At 36.8% G+C, this 22,939-nt stretch overlaps 4 protein-coding genes and 1 long non-coding RNA gene across 7 annotated transcripts; 4 read left to right on the top strand and 1 right to left on the bottom strand.

Moving 5' to 3' along the window:
• Positions 1 to 3,060: 3,060 nt before the first annotated feature.
• Positions 3,061 to 7,682, top strand: LOC116012562. Of its 3 annotated transcripts, none has more exons than XM_031252130.1 (2): positions 3,061 to 5,298; positions 7,125 to 7,682. In XM_031252130.1, exon 1 carries the CDS (start codon positions 3,335 to 3,337, stop codon positions 5,270 to 5,272), a length of 1,938 nt encoding a protein of 645 aa, XP_031107990.1. In that variant the 5' UTR covers positions 3,061 to 3,334; the 3' UTR covers positions 5,273 to 5,298; positions 7,125 to 7,682. The 3 variants fall into 3 exon arrangements, with proteins under 3 accessions (XP_031107990.1, XP_031107991.1, XP_031107989.1); XM_031252131.1 differs by lacking the exon at positions 7,125 to 7,682 and adding an exon at positions 6,073 to 6,542; XM_031252129.1 differs by lacking the exon at positions 7,125 to 7,682 and adding an exon at positions 5,444 to 5,648.
• Positions 7,683 to 7,837: 155 nt separating this feature from the next.
• LOC116012563 (ferredoxin--NADP reductase, leaf-type isozyme, chloroplastic-like) lies at positions 7,838 to 10,797 on the top strand. The gene is made up of 9 exons (XM_031252132.1): positions 7,838 to 8,104; positions 8,188 to 8,410; positions 8,697 to 8,830; positions 9,060 to 9,138; positions 9,276 to 9,367; positions 9,448 to 9,525; positions 9,911 to 9,973; positions 10,086 to 10,320; positions 10,404 to 10,797. Exons 1-9 carry the CDS (start codon positions 7,991 to 7,993, stop codon positions 10,469 to 10,471), a joined length of 1,086 nt encoding a protein of 361 aa, XP_031107992.1. The 5' UTR covers positions 7,838 to 7,990; the 3' UTR covers positions 10,472 to 10,797.
• Positions 10,798 to 13,269: 2,472 nt separating this feature from the next.
• LOC116011926 (glycine-rich protein 2-like) lies at positions 13,270 to 14,318 on the top strand. Its single transcript, XM_031251359.1, has one exon. The coding sequence runs from the start codon at positions 13,349 to 13,351 to the stop codon at positions 14,066 to 14,068; it is 720 nt and encodes a 239-aa protein (XP_031107219.1). The 5' UTR covers positions 13,270 to 13,348; the 3' UTR covers positions 14,069 to 14,318.
• A 3,613-nt stretch (positions 14,319 to 17,931) lies between these two features.
• On the top strand, positions 17,932 to 20,302 carry LOC116011704 (pathogenesis-related thaumatin-like protein 3.5). The gene is made up of 2 exons (XM_031251106.1): positions 17,932 to 18,948; positions 19,757 to 20,302. Exons 1-2 carry the CDS (start codon positions 18,176 to 18,178, stop codon positions 19,908 to 19,910), a joined length of 927 nt encoding a protein of 308 aa, XP_031106966.1. The 5' UTR covers positions 17,932 to 18,175; the 3' UTR covers positions 19,911 to 20,302.
• A 1,293-nt stretch (positions 20,303 to 21,595) lies between these two features.
• On the bottom strand, positions 21,596 to 22,904 carry LOC116011705. The gene is made up of 2 exons (XR_004097080.1): positions 22,502 to 22,904; positions 21,596 to 21,989 (listed from the first exon to the last, which is right to left on the bottom strand). It is a non-coding gene; the product is annotated as an uncharacterized LOC116011705 (long non-coding RNA).
• Between the last annotated feature and the right edge of the window lie 35 nt (positions 22,905 to 22,939).

Genomic DNA, 22,939 nt, shown 5'->3' with positions numbered 1-22,939 from the left:
ATGCAAGAAACAAAGGACTGTTGCTCGATATTCTACTGAAGCAGAGTACAAGGCTCTTGCAGATGTATGTGCTGAAGTTCTATGGATTCTCTCTTTGCTGCGAGAAATAGGGATTTCACCTCTTCCAGTGCCCAAGCTTTGGTGTGACAATCTTGGAGCTACTTATATGTGTGCTAATCCTATTTTTCATGCTCGCACAAAGCATGTCGAAATTGATTATCACTTTGTGAGAGAGAGAGTGGCTGCAGGAGACATTCAGGTGCACTTTATCTCTACTAAGGATCAACTAGCTGATATTTTCACCAAGTCACTCGCAGGTCCCCGGTTCTGCTTCTTACGTGACAAGCTACAGGTTACTTCCGTACCATCCGCTTGAGGGGGAGTATTAGAACTCTACATAATAGAGTCATACTATAAGTCTCAGTCCTAGTTTACTTATGATTCTCTTGTATATATACTCTTGTATTCATACAGTTATATCTGATGAACTCTAATACAAACATAATTGTTCTCATCTATATTGAGTTGAGATCCGGTCAAGAGAAAATGTGAAATGGCAGGTAAACAATGAGGTATTGGCTGTGTCCAGAACAGACAAATATATAGAATTAATTGACGTGTTCCCCAATATTTAAAATTTGGTGACCAACAAAATAAATAAATAAATAAATATTGAGGGAAAGAAATAAAAATAGAAAGCTATAAAAGAAGGATGACGGAGTAATAATATAATTGGACATCATGTGATTGATTTGTCTTCAATTGTTTATTTAGTCCTAAAAACAAAAATTCATACCAACCCCCCACAAGTTTGTGACTTGAATTTTTGAAGTCGGAAAAAATTTAGAATTCCTCAAGAGAAAAAAAAAAATTTATTGAATGATATTTGTAGTCAGTTAATTATTAAGGTGGTGTTTGGGTTAGACACCTTTACACATTATTATAGCTTTTGATACATATTACCATGTTTGCTTGCTTACTTTTATTATCATAATTAAATCTTTTAGTAATTATAAAACTCATTATTCTTTTATTCATTTACCTTTGAACCATGGAATAAAAAATAGAGGAAAAAATAGAATAAAAAGTTATTGTAAATGCATTAAATATGGAATTTTCACACACACACATATATAAAAAAATTATTCATTTTTTTTAATTCCAATTCGACTCTTTTTAATTAAATTTATTAACATTACTAAATATTTGATTCGCATTATCATTCTAATGTTTGGACCAAACACACCCTAAATTATCGTATGCAAAGGTCCTTCTTGGAGTCAAAGTCACCCATTGCAAGATGTTATATATGCTGCAATTCTATTATATCCTCACTGAGGATTTTTTTCTTTTGATTTTTTTTTTTTTTTTTTTTTGAAATTGGGTGTAACATGGCTTATGGGAGAGGTGAGGAAAAAAATAATAATAATTTTTTTTTTAATACTATTGACTCTGTTACAATGTAAGTATATGTTCATACATACTTTCTCAACCTACTGAAGCACGAAGAGCCAACACCTTATTTAATTTTTAGATAATATATTAATAATGAATATGTAAGATATTAAAAATAACCTTGTAGGTCATATAGTATAATGGTTGGAGTTGACTGACAATTGGAAGCTATTATCATAAATTAAAAGAGATATTGCACATAGAAGAAAATCATTCTTAGTCGCACATTCTTGCGGTCTAAAAGCTTAACACATTTCCTCACTTTATTGTTCATTAAATTTCAACCAAGGTCCCTGGGCCCCACATTTCTAATACAATTCCACTCCATATTCTATTTTTTTTTATAGCTTATTTCATATAATCAAATTAAACAATATTTCATATTAATTAAAATTTGTGATACATAAAAGATGTATAACATACAAATACGTACTCATTGCAAATTATGTTATTTGTATCCTTAAAAAACTCCTACATCATATGCTGGAGGACAAGGAACCCTCGCCAATCTATTGGACGAATGCAGGAGGTGGTATGAACGAGATTGGGACGTTGAGATTATGCATGTTTACTGGGAACAAAACCGAGTGACAGATTGACTTGCAAAGGAATCCATCAAGCACAAACGAAGATTTATGGAAGTGGCGCAACCATCCAGTGAGCTACAAAATTTCTTACGTGACGACATGATTGGTATTCTGGTGCCTCGGAGAGTAATAGAAAGCTAGAGCTTCATAGATTGGGGTGTCCCCCATCCATGAACATCCAAAAAAAAAAAAAAATACTCCAACACTTTATAAAAGTAAATTTTAATACTGTATCATTATTTTTATAGTTTATTCTTTTTTTAAATGTACTTCAATAATTCCAATTCGTTATCAAAATATAATATAATAATACTAAAAATAACATTTAAGTTTATTTAAAACGAAGTAGGCATCACGAGATTGATGGTGTTAGATTTTGCCATCCTTACAATACATCCACACTTTTTTAAATGTTGTGAAAATAAACATGTCAGCTTGCAATTCACACTCATGACAAGTGTGAAGATAGTCTTAAGAAATTAAAGGAGTGGTCGAGTAGGCAGATCATGACTCTTATATCTAAAGATCACAATTTTAAATTTTGCCAACATCCTCTTCGTCGAGCCCGTCACATAGAATCTTCCTAGTGTAGTTTACCTCTCATGTGTTATTTGTGGGCTGTTACATAAGTACGGTGTTTATTTAGTACACATCATGTGTGGTTTGCGAACGACTATGTTAGAGCAGAGTTTACCCATCTTATATAATTTACAAAAACAGAAATGTAGTTTGCCCAATATACATACGCACAGGGTAGTTGCGGTTTCCAATCATTAAAATAAAATAAAAAAAATTATATTAATGCATTGAATTGCTAATATTGGGAACCTAGCGGGGGACCAAATGAAATTCCTTCATTAATTTTATTTATTTAAACATAAATTTCTGAGTTATTTTATTTTATTTTTAATTTTATATATCCCATAAAATATCTTCTTAAAATCAACAGTCGAATTGTGATATAACTAAATTTAATAAACAAAAAAGGACGCACCTAATTGAATACATTATTCATAACAGAAGGTATTAACAGCTGCAAGTAAGCCTTATAAAATGAAGAAGAAAAACACGCCTTTGACCTTGTAAACCCCGTCATCTTCAAAGTCACCTCTGAACAACTCCATTGCCAAACCTCTCTAATCTTTCCTCCATTTACACGATTACACACAAACCCATTCCCAATTTCCCATTTTTCTTTAGCTTCTTTCTGATTCTTTGATTCTTGAAATTCTCAAGAACCGATTCTGTGTTTGGAGTTGTAAAAGAGAATTGAATTTTTCTTGGGGGCTTTAATGGCGGATTTAGTGAAGCAGATCTTGGCGAAGCCGATCCAGTTGGCGGACCAGGTGACCAAGACGGCTGACGAGGCAAGTTCGTTCAAGCAAGAGTGCGCGGACATAAAGTCGAAGACGGAGAAGCTGGCGGCGCTGTTACGCCAGGCGGCGCGTGCGAGCAACGAGCTCTACGAGCGGCCCACGCGGCGGATAATCGACGACACGGAGCAGGTTCTGGAGAAGGCTCTGGCGTTGGTGCTCAAGTGCCGCGCGCACGGCGTGGTGAAGCGCGTGTTTACGCTCATCCCCTCCGCCGCCTTCAGGAAAATGCAATCGCATTTGGATAATTCCATCGGCGACGTGTCGTGGCTCCTCCGCGTCTCCGCCTCGGCCGACGACCGCGCCGACGAGTACCTCGGCCTGCCTCCCATCGCCGCCAACGAGCCGATTCTGTGCCTAATATGGGAACAAATCGCCATCCTCTTCACCGGCTCCCTGGACGACGCCTCCGACGCCGCGGCCTCGCTGGTTTCGCTGGCGCGCGATAATGATCGCTACGGGAAATTGATCATCGAGGAAGGCGGGGTGGGGCCACTCTTAAAGCTCTTGAAGGAAGGCAAGCCGGAAGGCCAAGAAAACGCGGCGAGAGCCATCGGGCTACTCGGCCGCGACGAGGAAAGCGTGGAACAAATGATCGTGGCCGGTGCCTGCCAGGTGTTTGCGAAAATTCTCAAAGAAGGTCCGATGAAAGTACAGGCGGTTGTGGCCTGGGCTGTTTCTGAGCTTGCTTCTCATTACCCAAAATCCCAAGACCTTTTCGCCCAAAACAATGTAATCCGGTTACTAGTTAGCCATTTGGCCTTCGAGACAGTCCAGGAACATAGCAAATACGCCATTGTTAGCAAGGCCACATCAATCCACGCTGTGGTTTTAGCCAGCAATAAACCCGCAAATGAGAATCTTAATCTTAAGGTTCTTGAAGATGATGAAACGAGGAAAATTACCAATCCTCTTGGGAATGGGAACAAGAAAGCCAGCAATTTCCAGAATGTGATTGAAACCACAATGGCAATGAGAGCTCAAACAAAGAATCCCACGAATGGGGTTAATGTTAATCATCAGCACCAGCATAGTCTTTCTGCTGGTGGATTAGGGTTTAGTCATAAAGGAAGGGAATTCGAGGACCCTGCTACCAAGGCTTACATGAAGGCAATGTCTGCAAGAGCCCTTTGGCATCTTGCCAAGGGGAATTCCTCGATTTGCCGTAGCATTACTGAATCCAGAGCTCTGCTCTGCTTCGCGGTCCTTCTCGAGAAAGGACCCGAAGATGTGCAGTATAATTCAGCTATGGCAGTGATGGAGATCACTGCTGTGGCAGAGAAGGATCCTGACTTGAGGAGGTCTGCATTCAAGCCCAATTCGCCCGCCTGCAAAGCGGTCGTTGATCAGCTACTCAGGATCATCGAGAAGGCAGACTCCGAGAAGGCAGACTCCGATCTCCTCATGCCATGTATCATCTCTGTTGGGAATTTGGCTAGGACCTTTCGAGCCACCGAGACAAGGATGATAAGTCCATTAGTAAAGCTGCTCGACGAGCGAGAAGCAGAGGTGTCTAAAGAAGCCGCCATCGCTCTAACTAAGTTCGCCAGCAGTGACAATTATCTCCGCCTGGATCACTCCAAGGCGATCATAGGCGCTGGTGGCGCTAAACACCTGGTTCAGCTCGTGTACTTTGGAGAGCAGCTCGTTCAGAGCTCTGCTCTGGTTCTGCTCTGCAACATTGCAATGCACGTCCCGGATAGCGAAGATCTTGCACAAGCCGAGGTGCTGACAGTGCTCGAATGGGCATCGAAGCAGGCAAACCTTTGCCACGATGAGATGGTGGAGACGTTGTTACACGAAGCCAAAAGCAGGTTGGAACTCTATCAATCCAGAGGGTCAAGGGGATTCCACTGAATTTACCAATGTGAAGAAATTCTATGGTATTGTAAAATCCTTCTCCCTGATTAATTTTTCAATTTGTTTGTTTTATGGAGTGTATATAAGATTAAGATAGGTCCTTTTCTGTAGCACCATTTAAAAAAAATATTCACAATTGATTACCACTATTGTTACTTGAAATTTTAGAATTTGTATGTTTGGAGATCATGTACACCCCCATTCTCCTTTGAGGCAAAGGGAAGCATGCCTTTTCAGTTTTGGAAACTTGGAAGAAGAAGTCACATGTTTAGTGCCAAGAATTCAGCAGAAAATGAAAGTTCTTTAGACCCAATGTTGTGTATTGGACAACAAGAAAGCTTTGAATAAAAGGCAATGATATTTTGTCACTCAACTTTTGCAACAAGTGTTCCCATTCCTATTATCCTCCCACAGAAAACAAGAAAAGACATTCTATTTGGTGGAAAGGCTGAACCTTTCAGCTTCCCAGCCTGGATTATATTCTGATTGGTTGTCAAACTAGGCTGTTTCTTGTTGAGATTAACGACCAAATTAGGTTGTTTCTTGTTGAGATTAACGAGAACAAGAAAATAACAATGGCATAAAGTAAAGAAGGCAAGATTTATGTGGTTCGGCAATATGCCTATGTCCACGGGAACAAAGTTATTCTTTTATTAATTATGATGGTGATCAAGCACCTAGAGATACAAACATCGTATTTATAAGCATCTCTAAACGTGTACAAAAATACCCCTTTCCCACGGGTCCGATTCACTCCGCTCCATTCCTTATATGAGACATGCACAACGTTTTTGAAGGGTTTGTAGCTCGATACATGCTGATGGATATATTGAGAGCGGGTCTAAAGCAAACCGGTTTGAGGAGGCAGAGCAAGGCAACCCGAACCAACTTCCGAGGTTGGCTCCGAGGCCAAGCGCAGCGCTTGGTTTCGACCTTGGCCTCGGAGCGGAGCGCGGGTGAAGTAGGCGGACGTGGTCAAAGAGCGCTAACCGCCCACCCAGGGGGCGGTTACGGACGAATTTAGTATACATTATCCCATTGTCTTGTTAGGACATCATCACCTACATTATAAGGAAAGGAATAAAATCCAGCTTCACAAAGTGAGATATAGACTAAACATAAACCATATGGGCATTAAACAATGGCATTCTGGTTGGTGATTGTTTAATTAAAGAAAGGTGTTGGTTAGAAATGATTGTCCTTTATTGTAATGACTAATGAAGAACAGATTCAGGATGCAAATGAGGCTTAGGCCTATCTTTTACAAGTTCTCTTTTTGTTGGATTGCATTTTACTGTGCAGTGTATATAATCTTTAGCTGCTTTTTTTATTCTTTGGCCAGTCTGGGCTTTGATATCCATGTATACATGTTGGCCACTTCTGTTTTGTGCATTCTATCCTCTCAATATTCTCACTTTCATTGTTCTGATTAAAATAGGCATTAAACAATAGTTTAAGTTGTCATTGCAGACCAAACAGGCAATCTTTAGTTCTGTAAGCCAATACTTAATGCAGTCAATGATTGTTTAGCAGTTCAAACCTGATGTATTTATGATCATATAGTAAACAATTAAAGCAAGATCTACTTGTGTAATATATATAACACCAAGCAATTTAAGTTTCTTTTAAAAGTAACTGGAGTGGGATTACTAATGCACACTCTCAGGTAACGGTTTCCCTCACCAAAAAAAAAAAAAAAAAAAAAGAGCAACGATTTCTTGTAAAAGACAAATGGTTCATAGGAAATACACGATGTTTGTCAAGTGTCAAGAAATTGTTAGGGTAACAAATCTTGTGCTATTTTGGAAAACATTTGAAGAGAGTATTAACATGGAAGGCATGAATGCAGGATGCCCTACTAATTACATCTTTCACCATGCACTCGGGATACAGATTGACCAATCCAAAAAAGTGATTATCTCCTCCACCAAGGCTCCGGGCAACGGCAATAGCACTCTCGAGATTGTGGGGTAATACTTTTTTACATCTTTCACCCCTTCTCCTGCAGTAATTCAGCAAGTGGTGTCAGTATGTGGAAACAAGAATCTGACCCCAAGACAGGAGTACATCTTGTTCCATTTAAGATTCCTCAAGCTGTTAACAGCAGACAGAGGAACTAGGTTCCAAAGCACCTTTGTTGGCTGGAGCACAAGAAGTCCCCATTCTTGATTCTTGTGATGAAATGCAAATAAAAAAATTTAGCATCTGGACACTGCAACAACACTAAAGTTGCCCATACACTTTCCTTGTTTTAACTTATAAGGAATAAAATGTCTTATAATTATTACACCTCTGATTATTTTCTAACCAGTTTCAGATTCTTCATACACCTCTGTTTAGTATAATGTTTTGCCTACTTGATGCTTGGCAAACAACTGTTCTGATTTTTTACGAGAAAACGTATCACAATTCTGCTAGTTCAAGAGGAGAGGTTTGAATATCGAATATGAGTATATGACCATGTGGTCCGTTACCTTGGTGGGGTACATGTCAAGTTCCCACATGAATCTTTTTAGTGTTTTTGGTACCTTTCAGAATATTCAAACGCCATGTGAATGGCCACAGATTCACTCTTTTCTCTTATCTTCACACCTGCCACTGCCTTTGCTTACACAATCTGCTCCACCCAATCATTAATCAGCTCAAAAAAATCCAATCTTTCCTCTCTTCTTCATTCTTTTTTTTCTTTGCATTTCTTTCCTGATTATCATAGCCATGGCTGCCGCTCTAAGTGCTGCCGTTTCTCTTCCATCATCATCGTCCAAGTCTAATTCTCTCCCACGCAGAGCTTCCTTTACTGTCGCCCAGGCAAAAGTTAGCTTCAACAAGGTACGATCTTTCTGGGGGATTGATTGGAAGTGGTTTTAATTTGTTGTGTGAAGTTAGCTGAGCAATTTTATTGGTAATTCTAGGTGCCTTTGTACTATGGTAGGAGGAAAGTGGTGCCCATCAGATCCCAGGTCACTACTGAGGCTCCTGCTAAGGTTGTGAAGGAGTCGAAGAAACAGGACGAGGATGTTGTTGTGAACAAGTTCAGGCCAAAAGAGCCTTACATTGGCAGATGCCTTCTCAACACCAAAATCACTGGAGATGATGCCCCTGGTGAAACTTGGCACATGGTCTTCTCCACTGAAGGTAGGTACAAAACAAGAATGTGGTCCCTCGCAATTAAAATGGTTATTTTGCTAACCTGGTATAGTAACCACAATGTTATTGATCAGTTATGGACAATCTAGGTTGGTTTAACTCCTTGTGGTCCTTTCACGACTAAGGTCACGAGGAGAGATTTACCCAGTACACACTCTAGGGTAGTGGTTACGGGTTTCTCTGGTCATCCAAAACAAACAAACAAAAAATGGATGTTGGCATTAAGGTTTGATTAATATATATGTTTGTGTGTTTGGGGTATTTTTATTTTTAGGGGAGGTTCCATATAGAGAAGGGCAATCTATTGGAGTAATTCCTGATGGAGTTGATGCTAATGGGAAGCCTTACAAGCTCAGGTTGTACTCCATTGCTAGCAGTGCCATTGGTGACTTTGGAGACTCCAAAACTGTATGCTGTAAATTCTCTTCTTAACATAATTCGAGATCTCTGTGGATCATTTGATGCGTATTAAGTTACACGGATTCTAGGAACGATCTTGTTTAATTATAGTATTTGTTCCCATTTAATGTTATCTGATATGCAATCAACATAAGATTTTCGTTTCAAGTCTGCTCAGTTCTTTAATTAGTTTCTTGAAAATGGAAGTGGTTCATGTTTAAGGTGTGCACACATGCAGGTTTCCCTTTGTGTCAAAAGGCTTGTCTACACAAATGACAAAGGCGAAATCGTTAAAGGAGTTTGCTCAAACTTCTTGTGTAAGAACCATGGACCCTTAAATCTTTACACACCAGAGATGAATTCACTTATTTTATGGCAGAAAAGGAGTGGTTTATGGTGTGGATTGTGCAGCCATGTAGCTTGAGATTTTCGGTTTTTTTGTTTGTTTTTTCAGGTGACTTGAAACCTGGAGCAGAAGTGAAGATTACTGGACCTGTTGGCAAGGAAATGCTGATGCCCAAGGATCCCAATGCCACTATCATAATGGTATGATCAAGTCAAAGAGCATATATTCATGGTTTTCCTTAGTGTTGTTGTCTTAAATTTGGAATTTTTTGTGTTTTTAGCTTGCTACTGGAACTGGGATTGCCCCTTTCCGCAGTTTCTTGTGGAAAATGTTCTTCGAGAAGCATGAAGATTACAAGGTAGTTGCACAAACATTCATGTTTTTCCTTAGTTTACCATCCTAAGTATCAACGCTGTAGTCAAATTGGTCAAGTTATTAACTTAACAATCACACTATTACAAGTTTTACTCCTCGTGGGAGCTGGCTATTGTGATTTAAATCGGTCAGGTATGGTAACCCAACCCAGACTGGGTCAGTTATGACAACCCATACTAGGTCAATTATGGCAACCCAGACTGGGTTAGCTATTGCAATCCAGATTGGGTTAGTTATGGCAACCCAAACTGATTTACCTCATGTTCTTTGCCGGTTAAGATCACAAGATTGAATTTACCCGGTATATATTTGGAATAGTGATTGCGGATTTCCTAACTTTTAATTGAGTGGGTTTTTGGGTGCTGTAGTACAATGGTTTGGCGTGGCTTTTCTTGGGCGTTCCCACCGGCAGCTCGCTGCTATACAAGGAGGTAACTCCATTTCCATGATCTCCTGCTTCTGCATTTATCGTCAAACCAACAACGTAACCCTTCTTGATGACATCAAAAATATAATGTCGTCGGGTGTAACATTATATTGCAGGAGTTCGAGAAAATGACAGAAAAGTATCCCGACAACTTCAGACTGGACTTCGCTGTGAGCAGAGAGCAAACGAACGAGAAAGGGGAGAAAATGTACATCCAAACCAGAATGGCGGAATACGCAGAGGAGCTCTGGGAATTGCTCAAAAAAGACAACACTTTTGTGTACATGTGTGGGCTCAAAGGCATGGAAAAGGGGATCGACGACATTATGACATCATTGGCTGCTAAAGATGGTAATTAATTAAGAATATGTCGACATTATGACTTCATATATGTTCAAAAACGCCTATAAATTCATCGTTCTCAATCTTCTCAGGTATTGACTGGTTTGAATACAAGAAGCAGTTGAAGAAAGCCGAGCAATGGAACGTCGAAGTTTACTGATGTTTTTTTGTACAAAACTCCACCCAACTCTTACCTGGTTTTCTCCGAATCGAATTCATGTAGATAGGTAACTTTTTTTCTTCTTTTTTTTTTTTTTTGTAATTTATTTTCTTTAAATTTTTCCTATTTTCTTCAATTCTATATATTGATCGGAGAGTGTATTAAACTGTTGGCGATTACCTCTCTGAAACTTGGGATTTTTGAGAGCATCAAGCAATAACATACTGAAGGATCGGAGCTTCCATTTTTTGTGCGAATTTTAGTTATTTATAATAATTTTTGTATACATTTTCTTAATAAATATGAAGTTATTTGGCTTGTAGAGTGTATATGATAAGTTGAGAATATGGTGGGATTGTACAAGTTCTATGCGAATTTTGTATACATACTCCATTGCAATCTAAATTCATAATGTGTTTACTTTTTAAAATGTACCTTCAATTTATATTTTATAGTCTAGTAAAAAAAAATACATGGGCAATATATTTGTGTTTGAACAATAATTTTTGTATGAATTAATTTTATGAATTATAAACATTTTATTTTACTTTATATATTTTCAAATATATGTTCTTACTTTATATTTTATTAGAATATATTTATTTTATATTTTAATATGTAACAAATTTATTTAAATTTAAAACTATTTAAATTTTATGAAGATGTTCTTTTTAGTCTTTTTACATTTATCAGCTTATCAAAAAGTTAATTTTACCAAACACTTTTAAGCATAACAGCTAGCTTAAAAGCTCTTCAGATTTCAGCTTCGAGCTTATAGCTTTTCAGCTTTCAGCTAGGTTTGCCAAACATAGCTTTTTTAGATGTTAGCTGTTAGCTTATTGTACGTCTTAGTGGATTTGATTAGTTAATAGCATTAGTTGATTGTAGAAAGATATTTTGTAAATCAGATATTAGATGTTAGTTGATTACATGCAAAATGACTTTTTTTAAAAGCTACTTTGGGTAACTTTTTGAATTTGGTTTTCAAAAAAAAACTTTTTGAATTTTAGCATTTTAGAACAAAGTTGTTACAAATTAAAAAGTTAGTTAATCAAACACTTATATTGAATGTTTAACCAAGTCAAATAGCTAATAGTGGTCTAAATTGACTGAAAAGCTAACTATGTTACCAAATAGGATTTGAAAATTTTAAAATATAACAAGCTGATTTTATTTTTTAATTAAAATTTTGATAATATTATATGCAAGTATAAGTTTTGTATATCAAACTAATGGAGTCACTTTCAAATTGTTACACATGTTGATTATTGAAAAGGGGAAGGGCTAAATAAATCGTTATATACTCTAAATTATACATGATTTAAAACAGATAACAAAGTAAGTGAAATATGATTATTGTACTGGTAAATTATAGTAATATTAAATTCCCTTTGTTAGTTTGTTTGGCTGGAAGAATACTAAGATTCTCAAAAAAAAAATTCTAGTTTTTTAAAATTTTTTGTACCAATCATGAAAATCACATCTCCACATATTTTTAGATTATGTGAGATTTTTAGGGATGCTATATTATCTCAAATTTTTTCTTGAACTAAACATGTTGAGATAGGTAAGCATTATAATATAATGGTAAATGTAAGTATATATAATGAAAAAGAAAATTGCTATTGCACTCTTATAATATCTTATTTTCTCTCTTTGATTTAGCATTAAAAAATTGTTTTTATCCCTAAATTATTTATGAATTAATTAATTGCATGATACAAATTATAAAAACTTTACTCAATAATAATAAAGTATAAACGAATTGTATACTACTTGGGTTGATGTATGCATATATAATTAGAATATTGCCATTAATTATCTATATATAGAGCATTTGAGAATTATCCTTTTACAATAGTATAATGATATATAAAATTTTACAACATATATATTTTAAATATTTTTACTTTTAATATTTTAAACTATTTATAACTCAACTTTTTCATTGAACAAATTTCACGCTTTTAGTCATAGATTATTATGACATTGTCGTAGTTAGTCATACTTCTTGAATTTTATTTTAGTATTTTATATATATATATATATATATATGTATGTATGTATGTATATTACATATTACCGGTTTTATTTGTTTGTCATAATTAATTATTTGTCTAAATTTCTATCAAACTAATATGTAATCTATCATTTAATTTAAAAAGTTTTGCATGAGAGGGGAAAACTATATGTTGGGACAATAGATTTGAGTGATAAAATTACATGTTAATTACTTAGTCATATTTGTTAAATGTGGAATGACATAGGACTAATTGTGGTAAATAAATGAAAGTCAATGATGCAATCAAACAAAATTAAAAGAATATGACTAAATATAACAATAACTAAATCACACAATAATTGATGACTAAAGATAGAATATGTTATTTATTCAGTTGAAAAATAAGTATTTTGTGATAAATATAATGTTACCAATATAGTATTGTTCCTAATATAATTACACGAGTATAATTAATTTTATATAATATTGTTGACATTCATGCAAATTGTTGATAATATTTATGCCAAGTATAATACAACACCAATGTTGATTAATACTTCAAAAAATTTCCTTATAAATATACATCTTGAGCCAATTAGACTGATGCAAATATGGAATATTAATTATTTTAGAGATTAATTAGTAGTAGTATAGTTTGAATAAGGTTGTGATTTTTGTCGGTAATTAATTAATTTAAAGAATAATGGGTAAAGCAATTTAATTTAGAAAAGGGGCAAAAAAAAAAAAGAGGCCCGTATTAGGGTTTGGATCAGCCGTCTATATATTCGCCACGAATGTATATACAGATACATACACAAACAGAAACACACGCACAGCTATTAGGGTTTTGAGGGTTGTGGTTGATCTGTGGATCAATGGCTGTGGAAGTGACGAGGATGAGAGGGACGGTGGTGATGTTCAGTAACCAGAAGGGTTATGGATTCATCAAGCCGGAGGGCGAGGGCGAGGCTGAGGGCGAACAGCTCTTTGTGCATCAGACGGCGATCAAATCCGAGGGTTACCGGACGCTGCACGAAGGCCAGGAGGTGGAGTTTGATGTAATCAAGAAGGGGGATAGGTTTCAGGCCGTTGATGTGACCGGACCTAATGGCGCGCTGCTTGAGGATAGCCGTGGCGGCGGCGGTGGCAGGGGGAATAGCCGCTCCGGTTTCGGATTCGGAAACGGTGGCGGCGATGGTTATAATCGGAGGAACGGGAATGGATACAGAGGAGGAGGCGGCGGCGGAGGCGGGGAGTGTTATAATTGTGGACGGACTGGACATTTAGCTAGGGATTGCGACCGGAATAGCGGCGGCGGCGGCGGTGGAGGTGGCGGCGGTTGCTACACGTGCGGTGGATTCGGTCACATGGCTAGGGATTGTCCAAGTGGCGGTGGCAATCGTGGAAGCGGTGGTGGAGGAAATTGTTTCAAGTGCGGCGAACGAGGCCACATGGCGAGGGACTGTCCCAGCGAGAATGCCGGCGGCCGTGGAGGCGGCGACGGTTACGGGAGGTTTGGCGGTGGCGGTGCAAACAAGTGCTACCACTGTGGCGAACCAGGACACTTTGCTAGAGAGTGCTCCAACAAAGACTAATTTTATCTGGTCATCTCTTTTCTATCATCTGAATATTTTGAACATAATATTTTTTCCTGTTTGTTTCCCAACCCTTTTGGTTGGTTATAAACACCCGTTATTGGCTTTTCAGAATCTTCTTTTTCATAAGTGGCTTATCAGAAATATTGCTGTCTGTTCTTGACTTCTTGCTTTGCTTCATGTTCTGCTATCTTGTCAAAGAATGCTTTTCTTGTAGTAGATTAATATACAACTGAATGTGTTCTGTGTATATATATTTGTTCTTAATGGTTTTTGAGCTTAGCATAGCACATTAGACTTGATTGGATGACACACACAACTCTCAATTCTCTACCTTGTGTTGTTGTCTCATTTGTCATTCTGCACAATGCTACAATAGTGGTTTGCTTTTATATGATGTTTTCAATAGGGCTGATTTGCCCTCCTCTTTAATATGATGTTTTGAATAGGGTGGCATTCACATGGGTATATTTGGTGGCAATGTAAAACCTCAAATCACATGAATAGAAGATTGGTGATAAGTTGTGTCATATTGTTATAGACTTATAGGGGTATATACAATCATGTAGGAAAGGTCTGAAATTTCTGATCATGAATAAGGTGTTGTATACTATTTGAGGTAAGTACTATCCCTTTATGATATGGATGGTCTAATTTGGAGTGTTAATAGTGTTGGGTTTGGTATTTAAAGCATCGCTCTGAAGTTATACTATACCCTGTCTGGTTTCAATTCCTGGGGGATTTCTGTAAGTTGAACCTATATGAATAATAATTCTCAAAATAGGATGATTTCAATTCTAAGGGATTTAAATAGTGATTTTAATGTTATTACAGTTCATAGCATTTCATTATAGCTTGTATGAGTGGTGATATCACTTCTTTACACATAGTATAGGCTCCAAGTGGCTACTCAACGTAGCTACCCCAGAGTAGTGAGTTATCGAAGTCACAATTCCTTCTTAGTCTCCTTCCCTTACAAGTTCACTGCCCAACCCCCTCCCCCCCTCTTGACTTGCTTGAGTGGATAAAAGACCTGGAGTTAGAATGTTATGAAGCCTTCTTTGCAAGGCTTTGTCTGGGCTATTGGCAGAAGTGACTTGGGGTAGCTACTATTAGAGTTGGCTCCATTTGTTATTATTATTTGTGACATATATTTCTATTTCTGAATGCAATAACTCACTTTTTCCAGTAGTGTCAAGCTGTTATTGCAAACCCCTAAAAGGCATATTTTTATCTATGTTTTGATGTCAACCAATTTCAAGTTTTGGAAATGGTCCATTTATAGAAATGAAACTATGCGCCATCTCTGCTTTGATTCAATATGCAAAGTTTTTTGTTTAAATTATTCAAGCTTCAAATATTTATAATGAAAAGAAACAACCATGTTTAGTACTGCAAGGCTAACTTAAATCAAAGTTAACCCAGAGTATGAACAGAAACAACCATGTTAGTTTCACTCTTTTCTTCTGGTAAATAAAATATTTGTCCTCTGGGGAGTATCTAAGATGGGCCTGCTTGTGTTTTCCCTGATCACTTTGGTCTGCCCTATTTCACTAGAATGAACAGAATTTTTTGGACATGGGCCTCATTATGCTTGTTCAGCCTGCTGTTTTTTCCTTGAAAAGTGATTTCAACTTTCATGTTATGTAGACCTTTTAGTAGACTTCAATTTAGGAGATTTCTAAAAGGATGCCTGAAGAAAGGGCTTTAGAAGTTATACAGATTTAAGTCAATTCACCCGAAATGTTTCTGAATTAAGTAAATTTTGTATATTTGAGGATCATTTTGAATCCCATTACTACTACTGAATAGAGAAAATTTTGTATATTAGAGGGATCATTACGACATAGTCGAGTGATTAGTGATTATATTGGATTGGATAGAATGAAAAGGGAGGGGTTGTACCTAAGAAGATGGGAAATTCAAGGTTTAGAATAAAAAGTGGGATGAACTTAAAGTGCATATGTTATGTAATACCCCCACTCAGAAATTGGATGGTATGCGTTTGTGTTGATTATTCGAGATGGAATTGATGTATGCAGGGGGAATCATACATTTTAAAAGGGAATTAGAATCACTTTTTTTTTGCTCTTTAAGTAAGCAATGGTCATTATTAGTGGGTCAAACCCTAACAATGTCTAATAGATCCCTCTACCACTTGCATGCTGTTTTTGAATTTCTACTACCAATGGCAATGCTGTACTATATCTCCATTAATTAATTCATTAACGCAAGTTGCAGAGGATTTAGGTTTTAGGAATGGCTTTGAAATCCACACTAAATGTCCTATTTTGGCTAGGCAATTACCCTAATCATGTACGGTGCAATTATGTAGTTATTACCTTGTTGAATCAACAACAATTTCCCAAACTTTATTGCCCTTTCGGGAGATTAATATATTAATTCTTCCTCCAAAATGTTTACTCCCTAACTCAAAGGATTCGACAAAGTATTTGAAAAGATATAAATTATGATGACTCAGCATACATAATAGAATGTTAGCGTGCACAAGTATTTAGGAGATTAATATAGCCTACTGAATCAATGAGAAATATTACTTAAGATGGTATAGATTTAGTCCCTGTATGATCAGTTTTAACCCTTAGATTATGCATGGCGTGATAATTTTAATCTTTGAAGGACCAAATTAATTACTTTATTAGTGATAGAAATATCCCAAATAATTAAAATCGTTACTTCGTGCATAAAAATAAATTGCAATTAAATTAAGAAGGTAAACTTTTAAATATAAATAGGGACTAAAAATATGAATTTAATTTTCCTTTAAAAAAATATGAATTTAATTCTTCAATTGCGTATTGGAGGAATCTACTTTCTTGAGGATCACATTAGAGCTGGTAGACTTGAATTGGGCCACCATTGCCATCAATTTGGTATGTAACCAGCCAGTAAAATTTTTATTTTTATTTTAAAAAATAATATTGTAATCTTTTAAAATGAGAATGTATTAAAAAAAAACAAAGAGAATATAAGCAATATGTATGTATGTTTGCGAGGCGGCAGGCTGTAGCAGAGGGTGAGCTACATTGCACGAGGGTTCAACTTGCTAACGCAGAAGGGTTTAATTATATGGACCCCACCTGCCATGCCCAATTGCCCATCACCCTTCGTTCTTCCCAAGAGCCCCCCTCTGGCCTCTGCCATCTTCACACACTATTTTTTTTATTTCATAAATATAATCATCTAATATTTATACTTATGAGGTGTTTAAGAATGAGGACAAAAATTTCACTATTCCTTTTAGAATTTTATTTTTCATAAAAAATTAGTAGAATAATTTTATCCTTAAAATTTCTTTAATTACCAATTATTATTATTATTATATTATATTGAGGTATATTGATCTTTACACTCATTCTTTCTTTATAATTTAAAATTTAGCCGAACAATAAAATTAATATAATCAATGATTTATAAATTTCAATTCCATTTCGCTTCAAATATTTTTTGCTAACTAAATTGGCCCTCAATTCAAGTAGAAATCAAATATGTAACAAATTTACGTGATTATATGTCATAAAATACTACTATAATTTGAGATATAATATTAAACTTTACAATGATATTTGGTTGTAAAATATTTATTATTATAATTTGTGTGCACAAAATTTTACCATATAAACAATATTTATAAAATGAATTCGAGTCGAGCTTGAACTACTCGAACTCGAACTAAAAAAATTATAGGATGAAGAAGTCATGGTAACCTGTTAAATATATTTATTGTAAAATTATTTTATTTTATTTTATTTTGATGATTAGTTACACTTTGGTACATTACTATTTCATGTCTATATAATCCTACCCGCCAGCTTCCTTCGACATTAAAGAACCACCTTAACATTAATCTTTCCTAATATCAACTCCTTTCTTCCTTATTTCTCTCCCTCCATACCTGACACACCGACCTTGTTCTAGTCGGCGTTTTTCTCTCTCCCTCTATCTATCTATATATATATATATATATATAAAAATATACATACATACATTGCTCATTCACGTGATTCATCGATCCATATATTATTACCTTTAAATATACATACAGATACGGCTTCTTCACATTTTTCCAGATTCATTCATACACCAATGGCAAAGCTTCTGATTTCTCTTCCTCTTCTGTCTTTGTGCTCTGTTCTTTCATTTTCCGGCGTGTTTTCCGCCACATTTACTATGGTTAATCAGTGTAGTTATACTGTTTGGCCTGGGATTCTGTCCGGCGCCGGGACGGCTCAGATTTCTCCGACCGGGTTTTCGCTGGACCCGGGTCAGTCGGTGCCGGTTTCTGTTCCCGCGGCTTGGTCCGGCCGGTTGTGGGGCCGGACCCAGTGCTCTCAGGATTCTGTCACCGGGAAGTTCGCCTGCGTGACCGGGGACTGCGGCTCCGGGACCGTGGAATGTTCCGGCGGGGGAGCCGCGCCGCCGGCTACGTTGGCGGAGTTCACGCTAAACGGCGCGGGGGGTTTGGATTTTTATGACGTCAGTTTGGTTGACGGTTACAATTTACCCATGCTGGTGGCCCCACAGGGTGGGACCGGGGCGGGGAACTGTACGACCACTGGATGCATGAGCGACCTCAACGGCGGGTGTCCGGCGGAGCTGAAGATGATGAGTGGCGGTGCCGCCGTGGCCGGCGGCGAGTGCGTGGCGTGTAGGAGCGCGTGCGAGGCGTTTGGCGACCCGAAATATTGCTGCAGTGGAGAATACGCGACTCCGGACACCTGTAAGCCCAGCTCTTACTCGCAGTATTTCAAGGCGGCGTGCCCACGCGCTTACAGCTACGCTTACGACGATGGCACCAGCACCTTCACCTGCGCCGCCGCGGATTACGTCATCACTTTCTGCCCTTTTCCGTCCACCAGGTAAACAATTTACTCTCTCAATACTAAAATCTGATTTCATCAATTGATAAAACGCATTAACCATCGTCGTTTTGATTTTTTTTTTTAAACTAAATATTATGGGTTTACTACACTTTTCACTTTCATGCCACGCAACCGGCAACCTTGACCTTAGTTGTAACTCAGATTTATACTAATTTTTTTTTCACAAATAAATTCTGTGAGACGGATATAATTATGAGTTTAATTTATATTTTATATTCTTTTTAAAATGACACTTTTATTGTTTTTTTAATTATAATTGTTATTTTTGTCGAATAAAAATAATTGAAGGATGGATTTTTTATTTTTTTTATAATTCAGAAAAAATATCATTTTTCTGTATTTTTATAGAAAAGCATTGTTACGTATTAATATATTTTCTCTCTATTTGATACAATTAAATACATTATACATTATTGTAATAAATATTATTGACATTATAGTTTTACAATGGCATGTGATTTGTAGTGTATCGCCATCTTCTAACGCAATGATAAGCATATTATTCGTCACGAAACTGGTTCTGCTTTAAGTCGGTTTCATTTGATGTCTCATATTACATATGCATCTCACGTTTCCACCACCTTCTATATATTTACAAATATTTATTTAATTTGTCTGTGTCGTAACAGAACGAGGCACCGACCTTGTAACCATTTCTCCCACTTGACACCATATATCTTAGTATATAGTAATAATATATTTAATTTGCTTACGATCTCATCTACCCATTATTGCATTAATTAATTATGTTGTTAATGTTTCCCTTGATTGGTCCTTAATGCAGCCAGAAGTCGTCCGGAGGCCCAAACTCCGATGCCGCCGACGCCGGTGTATCATTGGCCGCCAACGCCGCCGACACCCCATTGCCGCCGTTCTTTGCCGTTTTCGTCACCGTTTTAGCAGCCGTTTTTCAATTAAGGCAGTTGCACTTGCACTGACCCCCCCAGTATTATGTTTGGCTTCATCATAGAATCTCTAGGGTCTGATTTTGGATCGAATCGCAGCCCTACACGTGACTGTTGTGTCCAGCTCAGATCCTTGCACCCTGAAGGAATATACGGCTTTTGCATGTGACCCAAACAGACCATTTTGGAGTTCTGTGAAAACCTGCAACAGTTTGAGTTGGGGTCCATGTGCTTCTCTGATTTTTTAAGGTTTCTTTCTGGCAAAACAAAGTGTCGTCGTCTAGGAGCAGAGATCAAAAGGGTTGAAGCTGACATAATTCTATTTCTAAATTTTACGATTGGGATAGCAAATCTTTGTAATATAAATTAATAAAATGTGGTCCAGGTTTTCTCATTAAGGTATCAAAAAATTTTGCAATTTTACATTTTTTCACTTCTTTATTAGCTTTATAAGGTGTAAATTTGCCTGCCGGTTCATAAGCTTAATTTAACCAGGATATGATACAGAGTATTCATTAATATAATTTATCTTATCTTGTGATTTAAACTGTCTACCCAGATTGAAAAGAACAGACAAAATAATAACAAAAATAAAATAAAATGTGTGGCATATATTTCGACTATGACAAATAATAGTATATAGGTGTACGCTAAATGAGTGGTTAAGGATAGTTAAAGTTGTTGTGGGTGAACATTTACGTTAATGTCAATTTGTAGTTGTAAGAAGAAAGAGACCAGAGATTGGAAAATGAGAAAGCAATCCTACCTAACAGAAGAAATGCTAGTGTTAGTGTACCAAACTGTGGATTATGGATGAATGAAGATATATGAAATATGCATATTACCTGACTGGAACACAGCGAAAAGGGAATGAAATTCAATTCAGAGGGCATATCCTTATCTACAAGTTTATCTGTGAGAGAAAGTTGCATGCGCTGCTTCATCCCATTGACTTGCAATGTTTGACTCCTGCAAGAAGAAAAATAATCTTGTTTTGCCTTTGAGGATGATTACAAGATGATGATCAATGCCCGCTTTTTAGTATGAGATAAGCTCTAAAGACGCTAAGATTTGTGCACTTTTTTTGCATGCTTGGTAGTACGTCGGTGTCTACTTTTTGATACCATATCCAGTAATGATATTGGACTCTGAGTAATTTGGAGTAATCTAGCTGTTATTGAATCTACTTGTTGTTTTATAATTATTCATAGCACTATTACTACTATCTGGATAAAGAAGTTGGACATGCATAAAGAGGAAAGCCAAGGTAATCTATAAAGGGTCAAGTTGCTATTCCTATTCCAATTCCAATTCCTGCAGATAATGCAATCATAAAGTTATTCATCAAACTTTCTCTATGTCTTCCATCAGCACCCATTTCTAGTTCATGTGCATTTGTGAGCCACTTTAGTGATAGAGCTCTTTTATGAGATCAAGATGGTGGATAAGGACAAGAACATTCGGAAACTACCATGACTTCACAAAACATATTGCAACTATCCTTTTCCTTAGATTGTCATTTTACAATTCTTTGCGGCACATCATATGTTTCATGACCTCTAATTAACAGATAGAGACATAATAGATAAGCTCAAGTTTGAACAACTATATGGGGTCATTGATCGGCTTTTTCTTGATTTCAAAAGGCTTTCCATTCAGATATTTAACCCATGTCTAATTAAATATTTGAAGGGTCAGAAACATAGCGTTCAAACAGATGACAAGTGGGGCTTGATCATATATATAGCCTGCTCGGGTAAATCTGATAAGAAGGTCCACACATGTACAAATATTCATGACCCTGACATCAAAACTTGAGGAGTTTCTTGCACAAGCAGTGTCACTTCAAAAGTTCAAATACTGAAAATATGTTCAAAAATCCCAGTCATTATGTCAGATTTACTTGGAAATTTGGAATAAGTTCATTGAAAAATATGAACTCTGTCCAAGAATGACGCGTTCCATGGAATCTGTGATTTAAACAAGAAAAAAGTGCACAAGTTTTACAATCTCCAACAAAATGTGCTTGAGGCTCCTTGTCATCAGGCAACATAGGGCGGGTATCATTGTGGACAGTCTGGCACTGGATTGAATTTAGAAGCACATCCAACACTGTAAACATGTATAGTTAGCACAGAATCCACAAACATCGAAGAAATGATGACTAGAGGTGGAGCTAGGAGATCCTATGGATGCTCTCAACTCTCAAGTAGGAATGAAAGGACTCTCGGTTTGCCTATTACAAAGCATAAAATGCCCAAACCTTATCTACAAGACCAATCATTGTGCCAAGGTAAATTATCTCCTAGCCCTAGAAATCCAGACCTCATGCAAGAGCTCGAGCGCTTTTGGAGCTCTCTTGTTCTCAAGAGCCTTGGCTCGAGTGTTTTGCTTTTTGTGCCATTGGACTACCCTTTTTTATATACTGAACAAATGATATGATATAGATCAATATTGGACCAAAATAACATAACAGAGTGAAGCATCACTCAATTAAAAACCATTGCAAGATGAAATTTAAATGCAAGAGATACAAATTAAAAGGATTTAAAGAGAACAGCATTTAATTTGCTCAAGCTCAGCTACTGAAAAAACAGAATTAGCAATAACACAAGTAAATGAACCTTGATCCTCATCATCAACAAATGCTTCATCTTCAAAATCAAGTCATACTGGTCCCGGCCACATTATCACATTCCAAAGCATCAAAGCACGCCAAAATCGGCTATGCCAACACGACAATAAAACTTGTTCAGATCAAATTCAAGCTTTATTGTTATTATTTATTCAACTCAAATTTGATCTTTCATTCCTGTTAGGCCTTGGATCTCCAAAATAATAATAATAAAATGCAACAAGTAAACATCCTCGACTTCAGTTCGACAAAATTCGACTCCTTTACTCTACAATGCTTACCTACCGGTGCTCGATTGTCGGAGCTAGCAAGCGCAGCAGCCATTTTCGAAACAATCTAACTGAGTAACTGGAGCACACGCTCAATTCAACATTTCTTCATCCATCTACGAAATTGAGAATTATAGAAAAAATTTAAAAATAAAAAT

This window comes from Ipomoea triloba, chromosome 3, assembly GCF_003576645.1.
Source record: "Ipomoea triloba cultivar NCNSP0323 chromosome 3, ASM357664v1".
Lineage (NCBI taxonomy): Eukaryota > Viridiplantae > Streptophyta > Magnoliopsida > Solanales > Convolvulaceae > Ipomoea > Ipomoea triloba.
This window is presented reverse-complemented; position numbering and strand designations above follow the sequence as displayed.